The 18240-nt window shown below is 36.7% G+C and overlaps 3 protein-coding genes across 4 annotated transcripts in view; all 3 read right to left on the bottom strand.

Annotated features, from left to right (window-relative positions):
• LOC141915208 (prolow-density lipoprotein receptor-related protein 1-like) overlaps positions 1-4246 on the bottom strand; it is a 43628-nt gene extending 39382 nt beyond the window's left edge. For both annotated transcript variants that reach the window (XM_074806658.1, XM_074806659.1), the window contains exons 1-6: positions 4086-4246; positions 3519-3659; positions 2743-2991; positions 2161-2332; positions 1389-1620; positions 190-376 (exon numbers count right to left, since the gene is read on the bottom strand). In XM_074806658.1, the coding sequence (XP_074662759.1) occupies positions 190-376; positions 1389-1620; positions 2161-2332; positions 2743-2991; positions 3519-3659; positions 4086-4191 (1087 nt within the window). In that variant the 5' untranslated portion in view covers positions 4192-4246. The remainder of the gene's footprint in view (positions 1-189; positions 377-1388; positions 1621-2160; positions 2333-2742; positions 2992-3518; positions 3660-4085) is intronic.
• A 414-nt stretch (positions 4247-4660) lies between these two features.
• On the bottom strand, positions 4661-7105 carry LOC141898117 (low-density lipoprotein receptor-related protein 8-like). Its single transcript, XM_074783940.1, has 5 exons — positions 7023-7105; positions 6544-6630; positions 5476-5557; positions 5102-5297; positions 4661-4919 (listed from the first exon to the last, which is right to left on the bottom strand). The coding sequence occupies exons 1-5, from the start codon at positions 7026-7028 to the stop codon at positions 4661-4663; spliced, it is 630 nt and encodes a 209-aa protein (XP_074640041.1). The 5' UTR covers positions 7029-7105.
• Positions 7081-17774, bottom strand: LOC141898106 (uncharacterized; the record flags this gene model as incomplete). The annotated part of the gene is made up of 7 exons (XM_074783930.1): positions 17577-17774; positions 15898-16032; positions 15271-15393; positions 13538-13579; positions 8158-8289; positions 7538-7660; positions 7081-7148 (listed from the first exon to the last, which is right to left on the bottom strand). Coding segments are annotated over exons 1-7 (711 nt in total), but the record flags the coding sequence as incomplete, so codon positions are not given.
• Positions 17775-18240: the final 466 nt, after the last annotated feature.

Genomic DNA, 18240 nt, shown 5'->3' with positions numbered 1-18240 from the left:
AAAAATTATAATTCCTTGATTTTTCACTGATTTCCCACAAAGTCACAAGTCCCTGGGAAGAATATATTCCATTAAGAACCAACAAGACACCAACAATTATAATTCCTTGATTTCCCAGAAAAGTCAAAAGTCCCTGGGAAGATTAAATCAAGAATTCTCTTGATTTTCGCGGATTTCCCGAATCGTTACCTGTCTGTTGTTTCTTGTCGTATAATCGTAAATCAAAAAGTCCAGAACGATCCATGAAAATCGGGAGAGTTTTTGAACTGTTTGTTTTATTCATCGGTTCTCGCATTATGTGACTAAACTCGGTCCAGTAAATATCATTACCATCGATCGCCAGACCAAACGGATGTTTCACTATCTTAGTGATCAACTACAATACAACATTAGATTACACTTTATTCCACTACTACTCCGGGCCGGGTTTTCTGCTATTAACGAGAGAAATCCCACAATAACGAAGCCAAAATTGAGAAATTCTATATCAGACTGATTATATTTGAGGAGCGACGTTTCGGCTAACAACTGTTAGCCATCATCAGGCGTACTCCTGTTAGCCATCATCAGGAGTACTCCTGTTAGCCATCATCAGGAGTACTCCTGTTAGCCATCATCAGGCGTACTCCTGTTAGTCATCATCAGGCGTACAACTGTTAGCTATCATCAGGCGTACTCCTGTTAGCCATCATCAGGTGTACTCCTGTTAGCCATCATCAGGCGTACAACTGTTAGCTATCATCAGGCGTACTCCTGTTAGCCATCATCAGGCGTACAACTGTTAGCTATCATCAGGCGTACTCCTGTTAGCCATCATCAGGCGTACAACTGTTAGCTATCATCAGGCGTACTCCTGTTAGCCATCATCAGGCGTACTATTCTGGCTTTGTTATTGTGGGATTTCTCTCGTCATCATCATACACGGATATTGTGTATCTTCTCGTCTAATTCTGCTATAAAGTTTACACTTGAAGCTGGTTTTTCTTGTTTAAAGTTTATATTTGGGTCTGAATTTTCTGCTTCAGAAGGGTTTCCCTGATTTAAGTTGTTACTATGTCAATGAATTGAAATACCGGTAGTCAATCATTGAACAACCAGAGGAGTCTTGTTTGAGTATCATTTAAAGGACCAAAATGAGCTTCAAGATTGAAATCATGAAATGAAATCATGAATCGAATTGAGCATCAGTTTTTAGTTTTTGAGTCAGAGCTTGGGGTATAATCAAATTAAACATTTTTTCATGCAATCCATTACTGTGTTCTGGAGATATAGGTAAGAATTCGACTGTAAAATTACATAACTCTAACTGTATGGATTTGAAACTAAGCCACAAACTACGGATCTGGATCTTGAGTTTTAGAAGTCTCAGACCGGGTTATAATAATTACCTGTAAATTTGTAGATTTAGTGATGTTTAATCTAACGATGTGATTAAACAATGCATCGCACCAGTATAAATTATCTCTGTACAAGGTAAGTCCGTTCGGCCATTGTAGTTTATGTTCACCTCCTCCGCTGATCAATTCTATGATTCCAGTTCCGTCCATGTTTGCCTTCATTATTTTAGCGACTGTTCGTTGAGTGAAGGCGTTTTCAGTCCAATCGGCCCAAAACATATGACTTTACGATGAAAAAATAACAATACAGCATTGAAATTCAAACTGATGGATGTTAGGGAAGGCAGAAACCAGGAGGACCCTGTTCCACAGGTTAAGTTTGTAATTCCATTGCTGGGTTTCATAGATATGGAAGAAAAATAGTCCCTGGGGATGATTTGAAATTTGTCAGTTATATCCATGGTTTCTCATTGTTACTACGGTGGTTGTCACCCAGATTGAGGATTTACCCCTAGGGATAAGTTTGGTACTCAGTCTATGAAACCGGGCCCAAGAGTTTAAACCATTTGAAAGTCAACTGATTTTCAAAGAACTGTGGAACTCGGTCCAAGAGTTAGATGCACTTTCAAGGTTAAGACTTCGGTCCATCTTAGTTGAAAAGTAGCCAATCTAATAACTTAAACATACGTCCAAGCCCATTTTGGTTCTGTAACCAATCTAAAAACTTAAGACCAGTCTTAAGAGTTAAGACTGAAGTTTTGGATAGAAGTCCAGACTGTGGAACTGGGTTTGGGAGTCGTATACACGAGTGAATGATACATACCCATTTACAGGATCTAATACTATTGACCTCGGATGACTTTGATTACTAACAATTGTAGAATGATAAGTTGGTTTATCAATTCGAGCAACTCTAATAGCACCTTGAGATTCATCAGTCCAGTAAACGTTCCTTCCAATCCAATCGATAGCTATACCTTCACAGTTACCTTCACCTATACAATATACATATATATATATATCACTTACGTAATCAATCAGAAATCTTTCGGATCAATAATATGTCCCTAACTCTTGGCATAAACTCCCTGATCATATTATAAGTTATTTCCAGTGAGGGCTGTTTCTTATCAAGAGGTTCTTTCTGCCACTCGTTACCAGCAAGAACAACATGGCATCAAAAATTCAAATTCCCTGATTAAATTATAAGATATCCTCAAAATATCTTCAGTGGAGGCGGTTTCTTATCAAAAGGTCCCTTGTGTCACTTGTCACCAGCAAGAACAAACAAAAATCCCCTGACTTTCCCTGATTTTCAAGAAATGAGTCAGAATTCCCTGATTTCCCCTTCTCTGTAAGAACGATTATGATTCTGTGAAAAAGAGAATCCTGAACTGTGTTTTACCGGTATCTATAAAGTGATCCGTGCGATTAGTTCCGTCCACTTTACGTCGTCCGATCCACGACTTCGAATGTACGCAATAATAAATATATTCATCGGCAGCGTGGTAACCGATAGCGACGGTACCGGATAAATCTTCGATCGGGAAGATGACATCTTGTTTCGGTTTATCGAGTGAAACTCCGCGGATTGTTCCGGTTCTCGTGTTTGTACGTGATGTACTGAATAGTAACATCTTAGACGGATTATTCACTGAAATTAAAAACAAACATTCACTTGAATTATCAAAATGTGTTTATCATGATTCAGTAGAATTCAGAACTCCATCGATGAAACACTCAAACGAATTGTCTTGTTAGAATATTATAAAATCCCATATTCAGATTAAAAACTGTCCAGAAAGTTTCCTTGAGCTTGTAATTATTGATTTATTACGTACGCATTATGGGAGGGGAGGGGGTCAGTGCAATTGCGTACTTTAATGCTTAATGTATATGAAAAAATGGCCGATTTTGCGTACAGGGGGGGGGGGGGGGGTTGGAAAATTCAAATTCTATGCGTACGTAATAAATGAATGAATGATTCCCTAGTAATTATTCAAAGTTTTGACTTAATCCTAGCAGACATCTTCAGCGATACTAGTGTAAGGTATAAGGCAATTATTATTATTCCTAGATATGATTATTTGGATACAATACAAACTTGCTTTAACGAAACTGACTGACATATGATAGTTTTCTTAAGATAATGAACAGACTGGTTTTCAGTATTATACTTACGTAAACAACCTTTTCCTGCAGTGAATGTATAACCCTCTTGACACAGACAACGTACTTTCTGCTCCGCAAACGGCACAAACGTACAAATCTGATCACAATTACCGTTATGATTCCCGCATTGATTCAACTGTTGTCCTTTCACTTCATAAACAAATAAAGAAAACATGAATTACTTTCCTAATCAAAAGCTAAGACTGTAGACCTAGTTAGTCATACAGTGGAACTCATGGCTTATGTTGTCGTAGTAAAGACAATTACACTTAGTAAATCAAATTAGAAATAGGCCTAATAATTCAGACTCAAAAATAGAGATGACTTCAGCAATGGGACGACTTATCAGATGACGACCTAAACAAGTTTGACTTATATTTCAAATCTGCCTGACTGAGCAATCTATAGAAAATTTATGATGTTTATAACTTAAATTGAACTAACCATCCTTAACTGTTTAGTCAGTCTTTGACACTTGGGGAAAATACCAAAAACTCCATCAGGTGTTGAAATGGCTAAGGTCTGATGATGGCATTATTGCTAACTAAACAGAATTCTACTATAAATCAAACTTACGTTTACTGGGCTGTCTCTGTCGATTGTAAATGAATATTCCACCAGGATTGTCTAAATCTTTCAGGATCGGTTTAGGAGGATTTCGTGAATGGTCGAACCGCGACATTTTAACGACAGTTCCGTTGTTTTTACTCGCAGCGTAAACGCTGTCTTCAAAATACGTCAGTCCGGTCGCATGTATCACCTTAAATAACAAACATAACTCATTATAACAAAACCTCAGGTGATGCCTTACACACAGATGCAGACTCCAGGGGATGCATCACAGGCAGATGCAGACCTAGGTAACACAGACTCAGATGTAGACCCAGGTGCAGTGTATTTTGAGAAGTGTAGTGACTAATCAGTCTTTCATATACATCAGTCTCATCAATCCTGGGTTTGTGGGTTCTAATCTTTGTGATAGCTGTTACTTGGTCGAAGGTTCTTCTGTAGCCTCGCTCCACAGGGGATAAGGGGTCCTTAATCAGGAAACAAGCCTTCAAACCTGGCTATAATATCTACGGAGGGTTGAGTTGGAACAACCAAACTGTAATGGCTCGTAGAGATTTCCCTCCTCCTCAAGTTCAATTTTCTCATTGAATCATCAACTTTTCAGAATGAATACTTACAGAATATCCTGAAGTAATTTCCACCCTACGTCTCGCGTGGTAATCAATACGACTGATGTGATTACCGTACGTATCCAACCAGTAGATATATCTATTAGCGTAATCTAGAGTTAAACCATTCGGGCGTACGATATTCAGTTTAACGATCGTCCGTCTGCCCGAGCCGTCCAGTAACGCTTGATCAATACGAGCTCGTTCTGCTCCGTCGATATAAAATATATACCTACAATTCAAACATATTCATACATTAACTGAATTCTGAATTCCACAGTTCAAAGTCCAGTTCCACTGTTCTGGACCCAGTTCCACAGTTGGACTCAGTTCTACAGTTCTGGAGAACCGTTGAACTAATTGTGAACTCAGAACAGTAAAACTCTGTTCCTGATGTAATTATGAATAACTCACCCCTCATTAGGATCAACTACGATACTCTTTGGGCTGCGGAAATGTTGATTAATGATGACTTTACAGAAACCGATCGCAGTTTCATTTCGCCCGTTTAATTGATCTGATGTTGTGTGACACATGAATATACGTTTATTCTGAGAATCAGTGAAATACCAGTTTAAAGCTATCCAATCAAAAGCCATGTGCTCAACCGCTAAAAAAATAGACAACTTATACATTTACAAATACAGTTAACTTCGCTAGACTTGATCTGAGTTAGATGACACAGTAGACTCTGCTCAAGTCGGATCTTTTGACTTGACTGAGTTGGATGGTGCACGGTAGACTCCACCCAAGTCAGACCTTTATGAACAAAATTCTAACTGACTTACATTTCAGACTACGCGTAAGTTTAACGTGTACTGGTTCTGAGGAACCTCTTTGTTTCCTGCACATTAAATTCTCATTATCGATCTAAAAAAAAAGAATTGCAAATACTTTAATCAACTCAAATTAATCTAATGTATAACATAATATAAAACCTAGGATTAGATAGAGTTCTAAATATTTCCAATCATCTAACACCCGATACGTTCTGCTTTAACACCCCTTACAGTTTGCTCTGCCTTAAATCAGTTGAGTTTGTAACTGTTTTTATCTTGTATATGACTCTTTCACATATTGTTACTTAATTAGTCCTTTTGTTCTGGACTGTATTTATGTCTCATAATTTTTTTGTTTAGTATTTCTGAAGATGACTATTTGGATATAGTCGAAACGTTGAATAAACTACACTAGCTCAAGGAATACAGTATTCCTGAAGATGACTATAAGGATATAGTGGAAACGTTGAATAAACTACACTAGCTCAATGAATACAGTATTCCTGAAGATGACTATTAGGATATAGTCGAAACGTTGAATAAACTACACTAGCTCAAGGAATACAGTATTCCTGAAGATGACTATAAGGATATAGTGGAAACGTTGAATGAACTACACTAGCTCAAGGAATACAGTATTCCTGAAGATGACTATAAGGATATAGTGGAAACGTTGAATAAACTACACTAGTTCAAGGAATACAGTATTCCTGAAGATGACTATAAGGATATAGTCGAAACGTTGAATAAACTACTAGCTCAAGGAATACAGTATTCCTGAAGATGACTATTAGGATATAGTGGAAACGTTGAATAAACTACACTAGCTCAAGGAATACAGTATTCCTGAAGATGACTATAAGGATATAGTGGAAACGTTGAATAAACTACACTAGCTCAAGGAATACAGTATTCCTGAAGATGCTATTTGTATAGTTATATTGAATACTCGTGCTAGCTCAAGAAGACATTTCAGACTCTATTTTTCATTTTCATTATAGGATTTTTATCATCTTTATGACATGCACTCGGAGTGGCGTTCCATCAATGGTTATCTTTGACCTATTTCAAACGTACCCAACAGATGAGACCCAACCGATGCACGAATTCTATCACATAAACCGGTTTTTTCACACTGATTGCATCCACTTTGTTGTCTTTATTCTTTAAATCGAAGAATTTAATATGATTTTTATTCGCAACGACGAGCATCGTCAATTTAGACGGAGCTGAAAAACACAACATAATTCAATCACATTTGCATTCATTAGACACAAATTTACGATAATGAAATATGGAAATGAGATGAGACAATTTTGAATAGTGTGATGCATTTTTTGCATTCTTTAGTTTGGTTACAATGTACACTACACTACATGTATCATATGAGTTTGGTTACAGCCAACACAGTTTGTACTCACACTGTTTGTAACAATGTACACTCCTTAGAAGAGTTTGTCACAAAGTGGACTTAATTAGGCCTACAACCATTAGTTACATTGTAAGTTCAGCTAAATAATTTTGTTACAATGTAAGTTAGTTATTGGGTAACTAACCATCATGAGCTCTGCAGACGTTGTTTGAGTCTAATGAATATCCATTAACACAGGAACAGTTATAACCAGTATCGTTTGATTGACAGGTCTGATCACAAACTCTCTCATATTTACATATATCAAATACTGAAATATATCAAAACACATCATTCATAATCTCAGTGTAGAACTGATTATCAATATTCGAATAATTGATGATATCGAAAGTGTATCAATCGGACAGTTTCAAGATTTATCAAAATTGCATCTTCATGCAAACAGTTTTATTACTGACTGTCTAAAATGAGATTTATCTGAACCAAACAGTAATAAACGTCATTTTCATGATATGTTTTTAAACATCACATTCATTATCACTTCCTTGGAAACCAGAAATAGATAATTCTCGAAACTATCGGATAAATAAACTTTCAAATATCATCAATTGTGTGATAATTCATTATATTGGTGTATAACAACTGTATTTGTATCAAACAGCTCCAGTTTAACGATCATTCGATGATAAATATCAATACCTTCACATTGTTTACTAGTTTCATTATAGGACTGTATTCCTGGACACAGACATACCGCTCCCATCGGTGAATTCCGACATCGACCTGGACAGTTCTTCTTCTCACAATCTCTGTTAAATGATCCTGTAATTACGCGCAATAGATAATTACTAGTGAAATCATGCGGTCTTTTTCTTCATTTTACAGCAAACCTTGCCTGACTCGGATAAACCCAACTCCCAGCTCTGAAAACTAAATAATCTTTTGACTTCCAATTCTACTTTGTTCAAATCCTCGACTTGGAAATTTAGACTGAACTCGGATTGATTTTGCCCGCGTCCTGTAGGTAACCAGGGGCGTACTCTTTTATGACCTCCGAAATCTCCGTCAGAAATCTCCCACCACCTCGACAGAAAGGAGGTTTCGGAGAATCCAAAAAGTCACGTGGCCAATAAAAGAGAACGATTGGAGGCAAACGGAATCTCCGATCTGATAAAAGAGTTCGCCCCCAGAGTTAGTTCGCAGCAGTAAATGTCACCTAACTCAGACAAATAGGAAATAGTTTCCTGATGTTGCTGCAGTTGTAGATTGTCTGAGTCGAGTAGAGGCTAATACTGTATTCAGACTGCGTTAACACTTACTGCAATGATATCCCTCATCTTCACCATCAGGACAATCTTTATAACCATCGCATAACTGAGTTAACTCTATACATTTCCTCAAACCCAAACATTGAAACTGATTCGGATAACAGTGAAATGAGATATCAGGACCTACAGATATAAAATAAACAACATCTTTCATTAAATCATCAAATCGATATTTGTTTGTATCTAATTCTATCTATAGTCGGGAAAGAGTTTACCGAGACTAACGGACACTGGGCCCAGTTACATCAAAGTCAGGACTCACTATTCATTCCATAAAGTGGTTTTAAATCATTCATAAGACTGGTCTTAAGTTGACAGATTGGTTATAGAACTAAAATGAGCTTAGACTGGTCGTAAGTTGTTAGATTGGTTATAGAACTAAAATGAGCTTAGACTGGTCTTAAGTTGCCAGATTGGTATTGAATCAGAATGAGCTTAGACTGGTCTTAAGTTGCCAGATTGGTTATAGAACCAAAATGAGCTTAGACTGGTCTTAAGTTGCCAGATTGGTTATAGAACTAAAATGAGCTTAGACTGGTCGCGACTGTAGAACTGAGCCCATGATCTCGGGAGTTAGACCCGGTTCTAAAGTTTGTATCCGGTTTAAGAAAGGTCGATAGTTGAATAGTTGAAACCCACAGCTTCATGATACATGCAAATAAACAATATAAACTACTGACTATGATAGAATACATGCATCTCTCGACGAGGAACCTATATAACAACTACAAATCAGGCAACAATTTATAGATTTCTCTCCACATTTTATCAGTGAAATCAGTGCAAAACGATCTTCTAACACGTGAGATACAAGAATATAAATCTCTATTTGTGTCTAAATCAGTTTACTAAGTGTAAGTCGTCATCTCACATCATTTTGATAAGTCGTCACATAATGATCTTGGCTCCAACTACACCGAGTTTCACTTTAAACACCCCCACAGCGCTGACCCTCCCCCTCGCAGTACCTGATCCTGATCCAGCAGCTGACCCTCCCCCTCACAGTACCTGAGCCTGATCCAGCAGCTGACCCTCCCCCTCACCGTACCTGATCCTGATCCAGCAGCTGACCCTCCCCCTCATAGTACCTGATCCTGATCCAGCAGTTGACCTTGCCCCCTCATAGTACCTGATCCAACATATATTCCCATGGTAACTGTATGTTCTGTAATTGATTATTGTGAGACAATGTTATAGAATTAGTCAAATTCTTAAATATTGAAATCAATATTTATTCAGAAATTGACGACTAACTATTGTAACAAATACTGATTGAAATCAACTACACACAATAATGAGTAGTGATAACACATTCATATTCTCTCATATTGAGATTGTAGAGTTAAGATTCTCTAATATTGATATTGTAGAGTTGAGATTCTCTAATATTGATATTGTAAAGTTCAGATTCTTGGCTATTGAGATTGTAGAGTTGAGATTCTTGGCTATTGAGATTGCAGAGTTCAGATTCTTGGCTATTGAGATAATAGGGATGATATTCTCGGGGATTGAAACATTGTTTATTTCATGTTTGTTAGACAGGTATTGACAAATATATGATTGAATTGTAGTAATTTGATTACTGGTTCTCCAACACACACTAACTGAATAAATCAATGTTCTACTGGGAGCTGTCTATCTGTCTGACACAATAAACCCATTTAAACCAGGTAGATAGGTTTAGCAGCAGTCAGACCCGGGCTGGGTTCATGTTTCAGTCAGCAGATAATATCGAAGAATTCAGGTATATATATATATGTATCAGTGAATAACACAGGATAGGGATAAGGATAAGGATACGATACAAAGTTCAACAACATCCTGTCATCAACTGATAAAAACGCTATTGACTCATTGCAAAAAATCCAGGCCAAACTATCATAGATTTATCACATCTATAATAGACGAGATCTCAGCTTCTTACATCTCCGGGCACATAGCGGTGAATCAGTCAGCACGGACCACTCAAAGGTCACGACTGGTTAGATTCAAAATGAGCCTCAACTTGTCTTGAACTAAGCCTTCATTTATGCAACTTGGTCTCGAGTAATGTAGTTAAAGTTTGAATGATTGGAGACTGATTATCAATGAGTTCAGGAAATGATTTATCAATGAACTACTGAAATACAGGAAAACCACTTACAACCTAATTGGCGTATTGGCGTTTTATCGGTTGATTAGCTGTCAATCAAATTAACAGTAGATTGTAACTGAAGAAATTGGGTTTATCAAAGGTTGACATGAATAACAACAATTACAACATCCCCTGATCAACTGATACCAAGACTTATCATCCACTGCCCCTTACAGACAGACACTGACAGACTGACAGTGGGATTCATTCACTGCCCCTGACAGACACTGACAGGCTGATACTGGGAATCATTCACTGCCCCTGACAGACGCTGACAGACACTGAGAGACAGACAGACCCTATCAGACAGACAGACGCTGACAGACAGTCAGACTAGTGACCCATAAGTTTGATGCGCGTTATTTTTAATAATTCGTTATCTATTTACTGAATATGTAATAACATTTCTGATGAATATTTGTCTCATGATTATCCAATAATCCAAACATATAGACAGACAGTAGAGTATGCTAGTAATTAGACATCACGGAAGGGGGGCTGTTTGTGCTGGTGTTGTAGGAGAGATCATTGAGGGGGGCTGTTTGTGCTGGTGTTGTAAGAGAGATCATTGAGGGGGGCTGTTTGTGCTGGTGTTGTAGGAGAGATCATTGAGGGGGGCTGTTTGTGCTGGTGTTGTAAGAGAGATCATTGAGGGGGGCTGTTTGTGCTGGTGTTGTAAGAGAGATCATTGAGGGGGGCTGTTTGTGCTGGTGTTGTAGGAGAGATCATTGAGGGGGGCTGTTTGTGCTGGTGTTGTAGGAGAGATCATTGAGGGGGGCTGTTTGTGCTGGTGTTGTAAGAGAGATCATTGAGGGGGGCTGTTTGTGCTGGTGTTGTAGGAGAGGAGTCACATACCAGTAATATCTGTGACAGGACACCGAGCACTGATATCAAGGGACCAGTTCACACAGCTGTGACATCAGACTGTCTACACTGTTCTTAAGATGTAAGATTATCTATTGAATCAAAATCAGCTTAGACCGGTCTTAAGCTGTGAGATTGGCTATAGGACCAAAATCAGCTTAGACTGGTCTTAAGTTGCAACCACGGCAAGCTTTATTAGTCTCATGGAACACCCAGCAGAGTTTCAGTGATACAGACGAGAGCAATGACATCATCGGTGATTCCTGGAATCACTCAAACCAGCTTCAACTCTCCTCACATGCTACACTTCAATTCATATAAAAATCTATACAATATTTTTTTGCCGGTATCTCTCTCGACTATTTTATCAACATCTAATAAAAATACATATTTAGCAGTAACAGCAGCAGGAGCAGCAGGAGCAGCAGGAGCAGCAGGAGCAGGGCAGTGCTGTAATTATCACCTAGTCTACAATCGTGTGATTGTGTATATGTGTGATGTATATTACTGACTGTTAACCTACACTCCTTAATGTTTCATTGATATTCAGGTCATAAATATTAGAACCTAATTTCCAAAACTCAATCCTTCATCGTCACGACAAGTTTTTTGATGACGTAAAGGGAGGGTCAGTTATTCTCCCCCGCCCCCCACCCGGATCTTGAAGTGAAAATAGAACATTCCAAATGGTAGAGTTAGAATGACGTCATACCGCAAAAAGGTTTCAAAAATAGAAGCCTCCAAATGGGTTTTTAAAAAGGATTAAAAGTTTTACTAACAGAGAATAAAAACCTAATCAATGTCACACATGGCAGTATTTATGAAACCACAAATCTACGAGTACAGCTTCAACGGTTGTGAACTGGAATTTCTCAATTATTCTAATGGCAAATAACTGATTTGGATCCCCATCTTGTCAGGTATAGTAATGTCTAATAGATTCATTTCCGCAGTCAGAAATGTGTTTAGGTCTATTCGAGTAATCGAGCAATTTATTAGGTAGAATTTAAACTTGATGCTCTGACAGAATTAGTGTCATGTCATGGATGTGATTTTCAGTGTATTGTACAATGGTAAGAATGTCTCTCAGATATCCTGTGAACTGCGGGGAGGATAGGACATCGCAAGTCAAGTCTTCATTTATCCGAGATCTCGGAGATGATGCTTTTAAGAACAACTTATAGCATCAGGATTTTCTCAATAGGTAAAAAATTCAACCAACCTTAAATCAAATGAATAGAGGCAGTAACTCATAGAATCAACGTGAAGAGATCATTTCTAAAATGTTGCCTGATATGTTCTAATAATCACTAACTATTCTATTAAAACTACCTGGATCCAGTTTCACAGTTAATTCTTAAAATCAGTTCATACTTTAAATGTTTTAACTCTAAAATCTAATTCAATTCTTATAAATGTGGAACTGGATCGTGAATATCTGTGTTAGTTACAGAAAATTCTAATATGAAACTGGGTTTCATCAGAAAATCAAAACTATGATCATTAATAATTAACAGAATGGAAACTGAATCAAATGACATCTTTATCTGTGTGTTAAACAGTACGTTTGGAATCTGAATCCGACAGATAAAGACATCATTCATTATCCCGCAATGAATATCATTTTAATGCATGCAATTAATAGAAGAATATTTAATCTAAATAACAATTAACATTTGTAATGAAAAACATTTAAAAAATCAATCATCAATCAAATCAATTAAATAAATCCCTTTTACCGTAATTCGAATATTTGATTTATTTGATTTGTATATTTAGAGAATGAAATTGAGAGACTGTTTCAGAATGAGAGACAGTCTCTCTCCCCTTCCTCTCAACATTCCAGCAAATCAAGAAAAGAAAATTCAACCAGTTTAAAGCAAACTGTGAATTTCTTTTCTTATTTCTAGATTTGAAATTTTTCCGAAGAGTAAAAACCTTGGAGCCAGTTTTAAAAACTCTCGTGATTCAGAACTCATTGAATTTGAATCGAATAAAAGCTCAATCAAGTCTTGATATTTTACCAATTCTTTTTTTGGCAAAAAGGTTCTACGTAAACACCAGGACCTGGTTCAATAGTTCTCGAATCAAATATGCAACATTGGAAATAACTATTTTGACTCGAGAGCCACTGCTGAACCAGGTCCACCGCAAAATCAATCATCAGGTTTAATCAGTAAAAAAACTAAAAATAATTCAGTAATAAAAATCACTATCATCCAGAGAGACAGACCCTGGCAAGTAAGAGTAGGTTTTAGCCCGGGTGTCGATAGCGAATAAAGAAACATGCAGCACATGCAAGCAGTTCATCATGCACGAGCAGCTTATGAGCGAGGGGGGAGGGGGAGCACGTGGCGGGGTCCCGGCACCAACCTGTATTACGTCCCGGTAGAATTCTTCGTTTGTACGTTCGGCCTGTGAGAAAGAGTCGGTGAGAACAAGCATTGTCAGACAATCAGATAGCAGATTATTAAATATACATGTTAGACAGGATTCTTATAGATCACTGAATCCTAGATTCCCACATATCGTCCTGATGTTTCCCCGACCCTTGACAAAAAACTCCCTGATTAAATTATGATAGATATCCTCAGTGGGGATAGCGTGGAACTTTTATCAAAAGGTTCCATGTGTCACTCGTCACCAACAAAAACGAGACATTGAAAATATGAAATTCCCTGATTGAATTATAAGATATCCCCAGTTAGGTCTGTTTCTCACAAGAGGTTCCTTGTGTCGTCCGTCACCAGCAACAACATCAAAAACACCAACAATTCAAATTCCCTGATTAAATTATAAGATATCCTCAGTGAGGGCTGTTTCTCACAAGAGGTTCCTTGTGTCACCCGTCACCAGCAAAAACACCAAAAATTCAAATTTCCGGATTTTAAAGAATAAAGTCAGAATGGACGGATTTTTCTTGATCAGTAAGAATCCTGTAGTTATATATGTAAAGACTTGCAGCAATAAGACCTATTATCACATCTACCACCTTAATCATAATTATAATAATAATAATAATAATAATAATAATAAGAGCTTATCAAAAATGTTATCACAATAAATTCATTCAGGGATATAACAATAATTAACGGTTAGACATTTTATAAGTTAAGTTTTAGTAAACGTTTATTGAGCTTTCTTATGAAGAACAAAATTAATTCTTTTTCTAATTGAATTTTTGCAAATAAAATTCGTTAATAGAAAATCTACGACAAAACGAAGATGAAGAAAATATGAAAATTTTGAACGAAAAGAGAAAAAATTGAAGTAATCTTCAAGGGAAAAACTTATTGATTCCGGTAGAACAATTCTATTCGGTGACATCTACGGAAGAATGGGAAGATTCTTTTCTAAAGACAAGAAAACTAGTTTTAACAGATAAGAAAAAGAAAGAGGAAGAGAGAGAAAGAAAGAGATACCTTTAAAGCAATAGTGAGAATTAAACAGAAAAAGCTGTAAAATAATAAATAAAGTTGATAAAGTTGTTTTTATTAAAACTACTGAGAGTTTGTTTAGAAGTTTACAGTGAAAACAAGCAGAAAAACATTCATTATAATACATCATCATAGTCGCGTTCAAACTGTCACTAATTTGACCTGTGCCACTAATTGACTAATTAGAATGGACCAAATCAATGCCTCAGTATATCGACTGTTATCACTGGTCCAGCTAGACGCAATACTGCGATTAACAGGCAATTCACACGAGGAATGGAAACATGGACAGGTATTTTTGTTCAGTCTAAATTTGCCCTTTCGAAAATGTAACAGAGAAATTTAGAATAAACTTTTCGTATAGGTGCGAATAGAACAAATAAAGAACGTTGTAAATAATGAAACGTGAACGCAGCATCTGACGTTTTATAATGAACTCCATCAGTGACTGAAAATACGATAAATATCTGCATCTCAACAACACTTCATCACATCAAAGTGCATCGGAGGTTTCGCAATAATTACATATGAAAATCACGGCAAAACGGTGAATTTCAAGAGACGCTTTGTGAGATACATTGAGCAGAAAAATAAATACAGTTCATAGAACTGAAAAAAAAACTGTGTTAATGAAAGAAAAGGTTTGGAATAAAGAATTATTCTACTTACACATTGTTTTATTTTCATCAGATTTATCGCTGCAATCAAAATGTCCATCACATCTCCAGCCTTCCGATATACATGTCTTATCATTCACACACATAAATTGTTCCTTTTGACAAATCAGTTTCTCTGTTCAAAAATATATCAGAAAATACACAACTTACAAAAACCACAATTAAATCTGTCCATAATTTGATTTATTCAGCTACATAGATTTCAGTTTAGCAGGCTGTTAAACATGACTATCAGTTTGCCTGGCCTGGGTGCAATCAAGCTTGACCAGTCTGTAAAACAGAGGAATCAGTTTGCCTGGCCTGGGAGCAATCAAGCTTGACCAGTCTGTAAAACAGAGGAATCAGTTTGCCTGGCCTGGGTGCAATCAAGCTTGACCAGTCTGTAAAACAGAGGAATCAGTTTGCCTGGCCTGGGTGCAATCAAGCTTGACCAGTCTGTAAAACACAGGAATCAGTTTGTCTGGCCTGGGTCAAATCAGGCTTAACACAGGACCCAGTTCCATGACTGTGGAACTGGATCCTGGAGTCAGTTTATCAGGTCTACAAGCTTTGTCGAGTTTGTTTTTGGTTTGAGACTATCAGGCATCAGTGAAATATCACTCTTTTCAAAAGAACTTACCACACATTTGCTGATCTTCATCTTGTCCCATATGACAATGGTATTGCCCATCACACTGATACGTCTTCGGTAAACACAGCATTCCTTCTTGGGTTAAATCCATAGGTTTACATTTCAGAGTTCCTGCCGGACATTCTGAAAACAAAACGATACCGATTCACGAGACGACCATTTTTATTTCTACCGTCATATTCTTGAGTTATTGAAACAAACAAATCTACAGAAAATAAAATTTGAAAATTAAAGATTTCGAATTAAAAGACTAAAAAGTTTATCCCGACAAATTTGTATTTTGCATTCAAACCCTCGCATATATTTCTGATGTAAAACTGAGCTGTTTTATTTAATGATTATCAAAAAAAAACAAATAACGTTTTTTAAATGTTCTACATTAAATGACAATATAATAGTGTAAAACTACAGACATCTATAAAAACAGTCACATAATACAACCACACAACCTGCTCCACAGTCAAACACAAGTGAAGCAACTGTGACTTTTTCTCATGGTTCAAATTGTCATTTGGATGAGTTGCCACATTACTGAAGTTGTTTCTTCTATTCCATTGTGTCCCAATCTTTATTTGTGTAATTCTTTATTTGGATAATGATCGATAAATTCAACGAATTCAAAAAAGCTTTTTATGAAAATATTTTATTGCTGAATAATTTAATAATCACAGAAATTGATAGTGTTATCTACACAGGGAAATTGAAGTTTTTCTAATTCCATTTCTTCAGATGCAAAATACGTATTGAGTGATTGTAGAGATAAAAAATACCGATTCAAATTCGTTCCCTCTTAACAACTGAACCCATAAACTGCTTGAAATAATGCTGCAACTTTCACCCAAAAATAAATGATACGTTATTTTTGTATCTGTTCATTAATGCAAAAACATGAAATTCAGTCATTCAATTGTGACACAATTTAAATCATTGACTGAATGAAATTTGTGCACAGAAAAAATGTACATTTATGACAAAAGAATATCTTCAGTCAAAACAGGACACAAAATGAGTCATATATACAGAAAAAAAAACATACTTTGTTAAAACTAGTAAAAGGTTTTTTGTTACTCTGAATAGTTGGGTTCGCAGAATGAACATGTACATTTTATGCCTATGTCAAAATTTAGGAAATTCTAAAAAGAAACTTTTCTAAAATGTGTGAAATTTGTGTGATTTAAGAATCAGTAAATAAAGCGCAAATGAAAAACACCGTCATTCATTTTACAACTATTGAATCATATATAAACATTGAATAGAACAGAAATTGTTGGTGAATTAGTTACCACCAGTGTAACAATAAGTGTAACTTTTATTTAACCCTATGACCTTTTGATTGACTGCTAAAAACCAATTAACTGGTAGACTATTCCAGTACCGGTACCCCTTTCTTTATGTAAAATATTTAGGCTTATTCAATAATGTATATTTCATAACCTTTCAAGGCAATTTGTTTTGCAAAGATAAAGAAAATTGATGATAATTAGTGGATTGCATAAATTCTAGACTTTTAAATTAAAGTTTAGTCTTAAAAGACTTCAAAAAAGGGTGAAACAGAACTGTTAGAAACAGCAGACCTGATAGTTGGAAAACAGTGATGATTAAGATGCAAAGTAACGAAACTAAGCGAAAGACAAGATAACGAAAGTAAAAGTTGGATTGATACGGACCTTGATGGTCGAGACGTTGTAGGCCTATCTCATCAGCTGAGGAACTCGCCGTCACAAACACCATCCAAACACAAACTCTAAGCCACATAATGGCTGATTATTTTGTCCTTTCTGATTCTATTCCACGGTGCGATTGTCAATACTTCGTGTAAACACAAAAAAACAAATAGGTTTCCACAAATTGCTAAAATGCGTCTAAATTTTATTCACGGTTTTTGTGTAAGTGCATGTTCGATGTTGTGGTACATCTCAAAGCGACATCTGGGGATATCTATACGAACTATACTGAGGGCACCACCATCTGGCGATGATTTAATCTAATCGTATTCCTGGTGTTTTTCTTACTTCAAAAAGGAGTTCAAGATTGAGATAGATGATAGGAAAGTCAATTATCGCTAAACTAAAAGGGAAAATCCCAGAAATCGATAGTTAGTTAGTCCTGGACACGTCGGGAATGGCTGGCTGGCTCCAAACAAAGGATCTGCTCACGGTTGACTGGTCCGACTAGAGGAGTGTGGTGGCAGGCGTTTGGTTCAACCACCTCCCCCGAAAGACATCTAAATTACCCCTAATTTAACGCATGATTGAATTCTCGAGCCACGATCGCAACACCCGGTCCCCATTACTAGCCACGTGCGTTTGTTTTGGCATGTGATTGGTAGAA

This window comes from Tubulanus polymorphus, chromosome 1 (genome assembly GCF_964204645.1).
Source record: "Tubulanus polymorphus chromosome 1, tnTubPoly1.2, whole genome shotgun sequence".
NCBI classification, from domain to species: Eukaryota; Metazoa; Nemertea; class Palaeonemertea; order Tubulaniformes; family Tubulanidae; genus Tubulanus; species Tubulanus polymorphus.
Note: the sequence above shows the minus strand (reverse complement) of the source record. Positions and strands in the feature narration are given on the sequence as shown.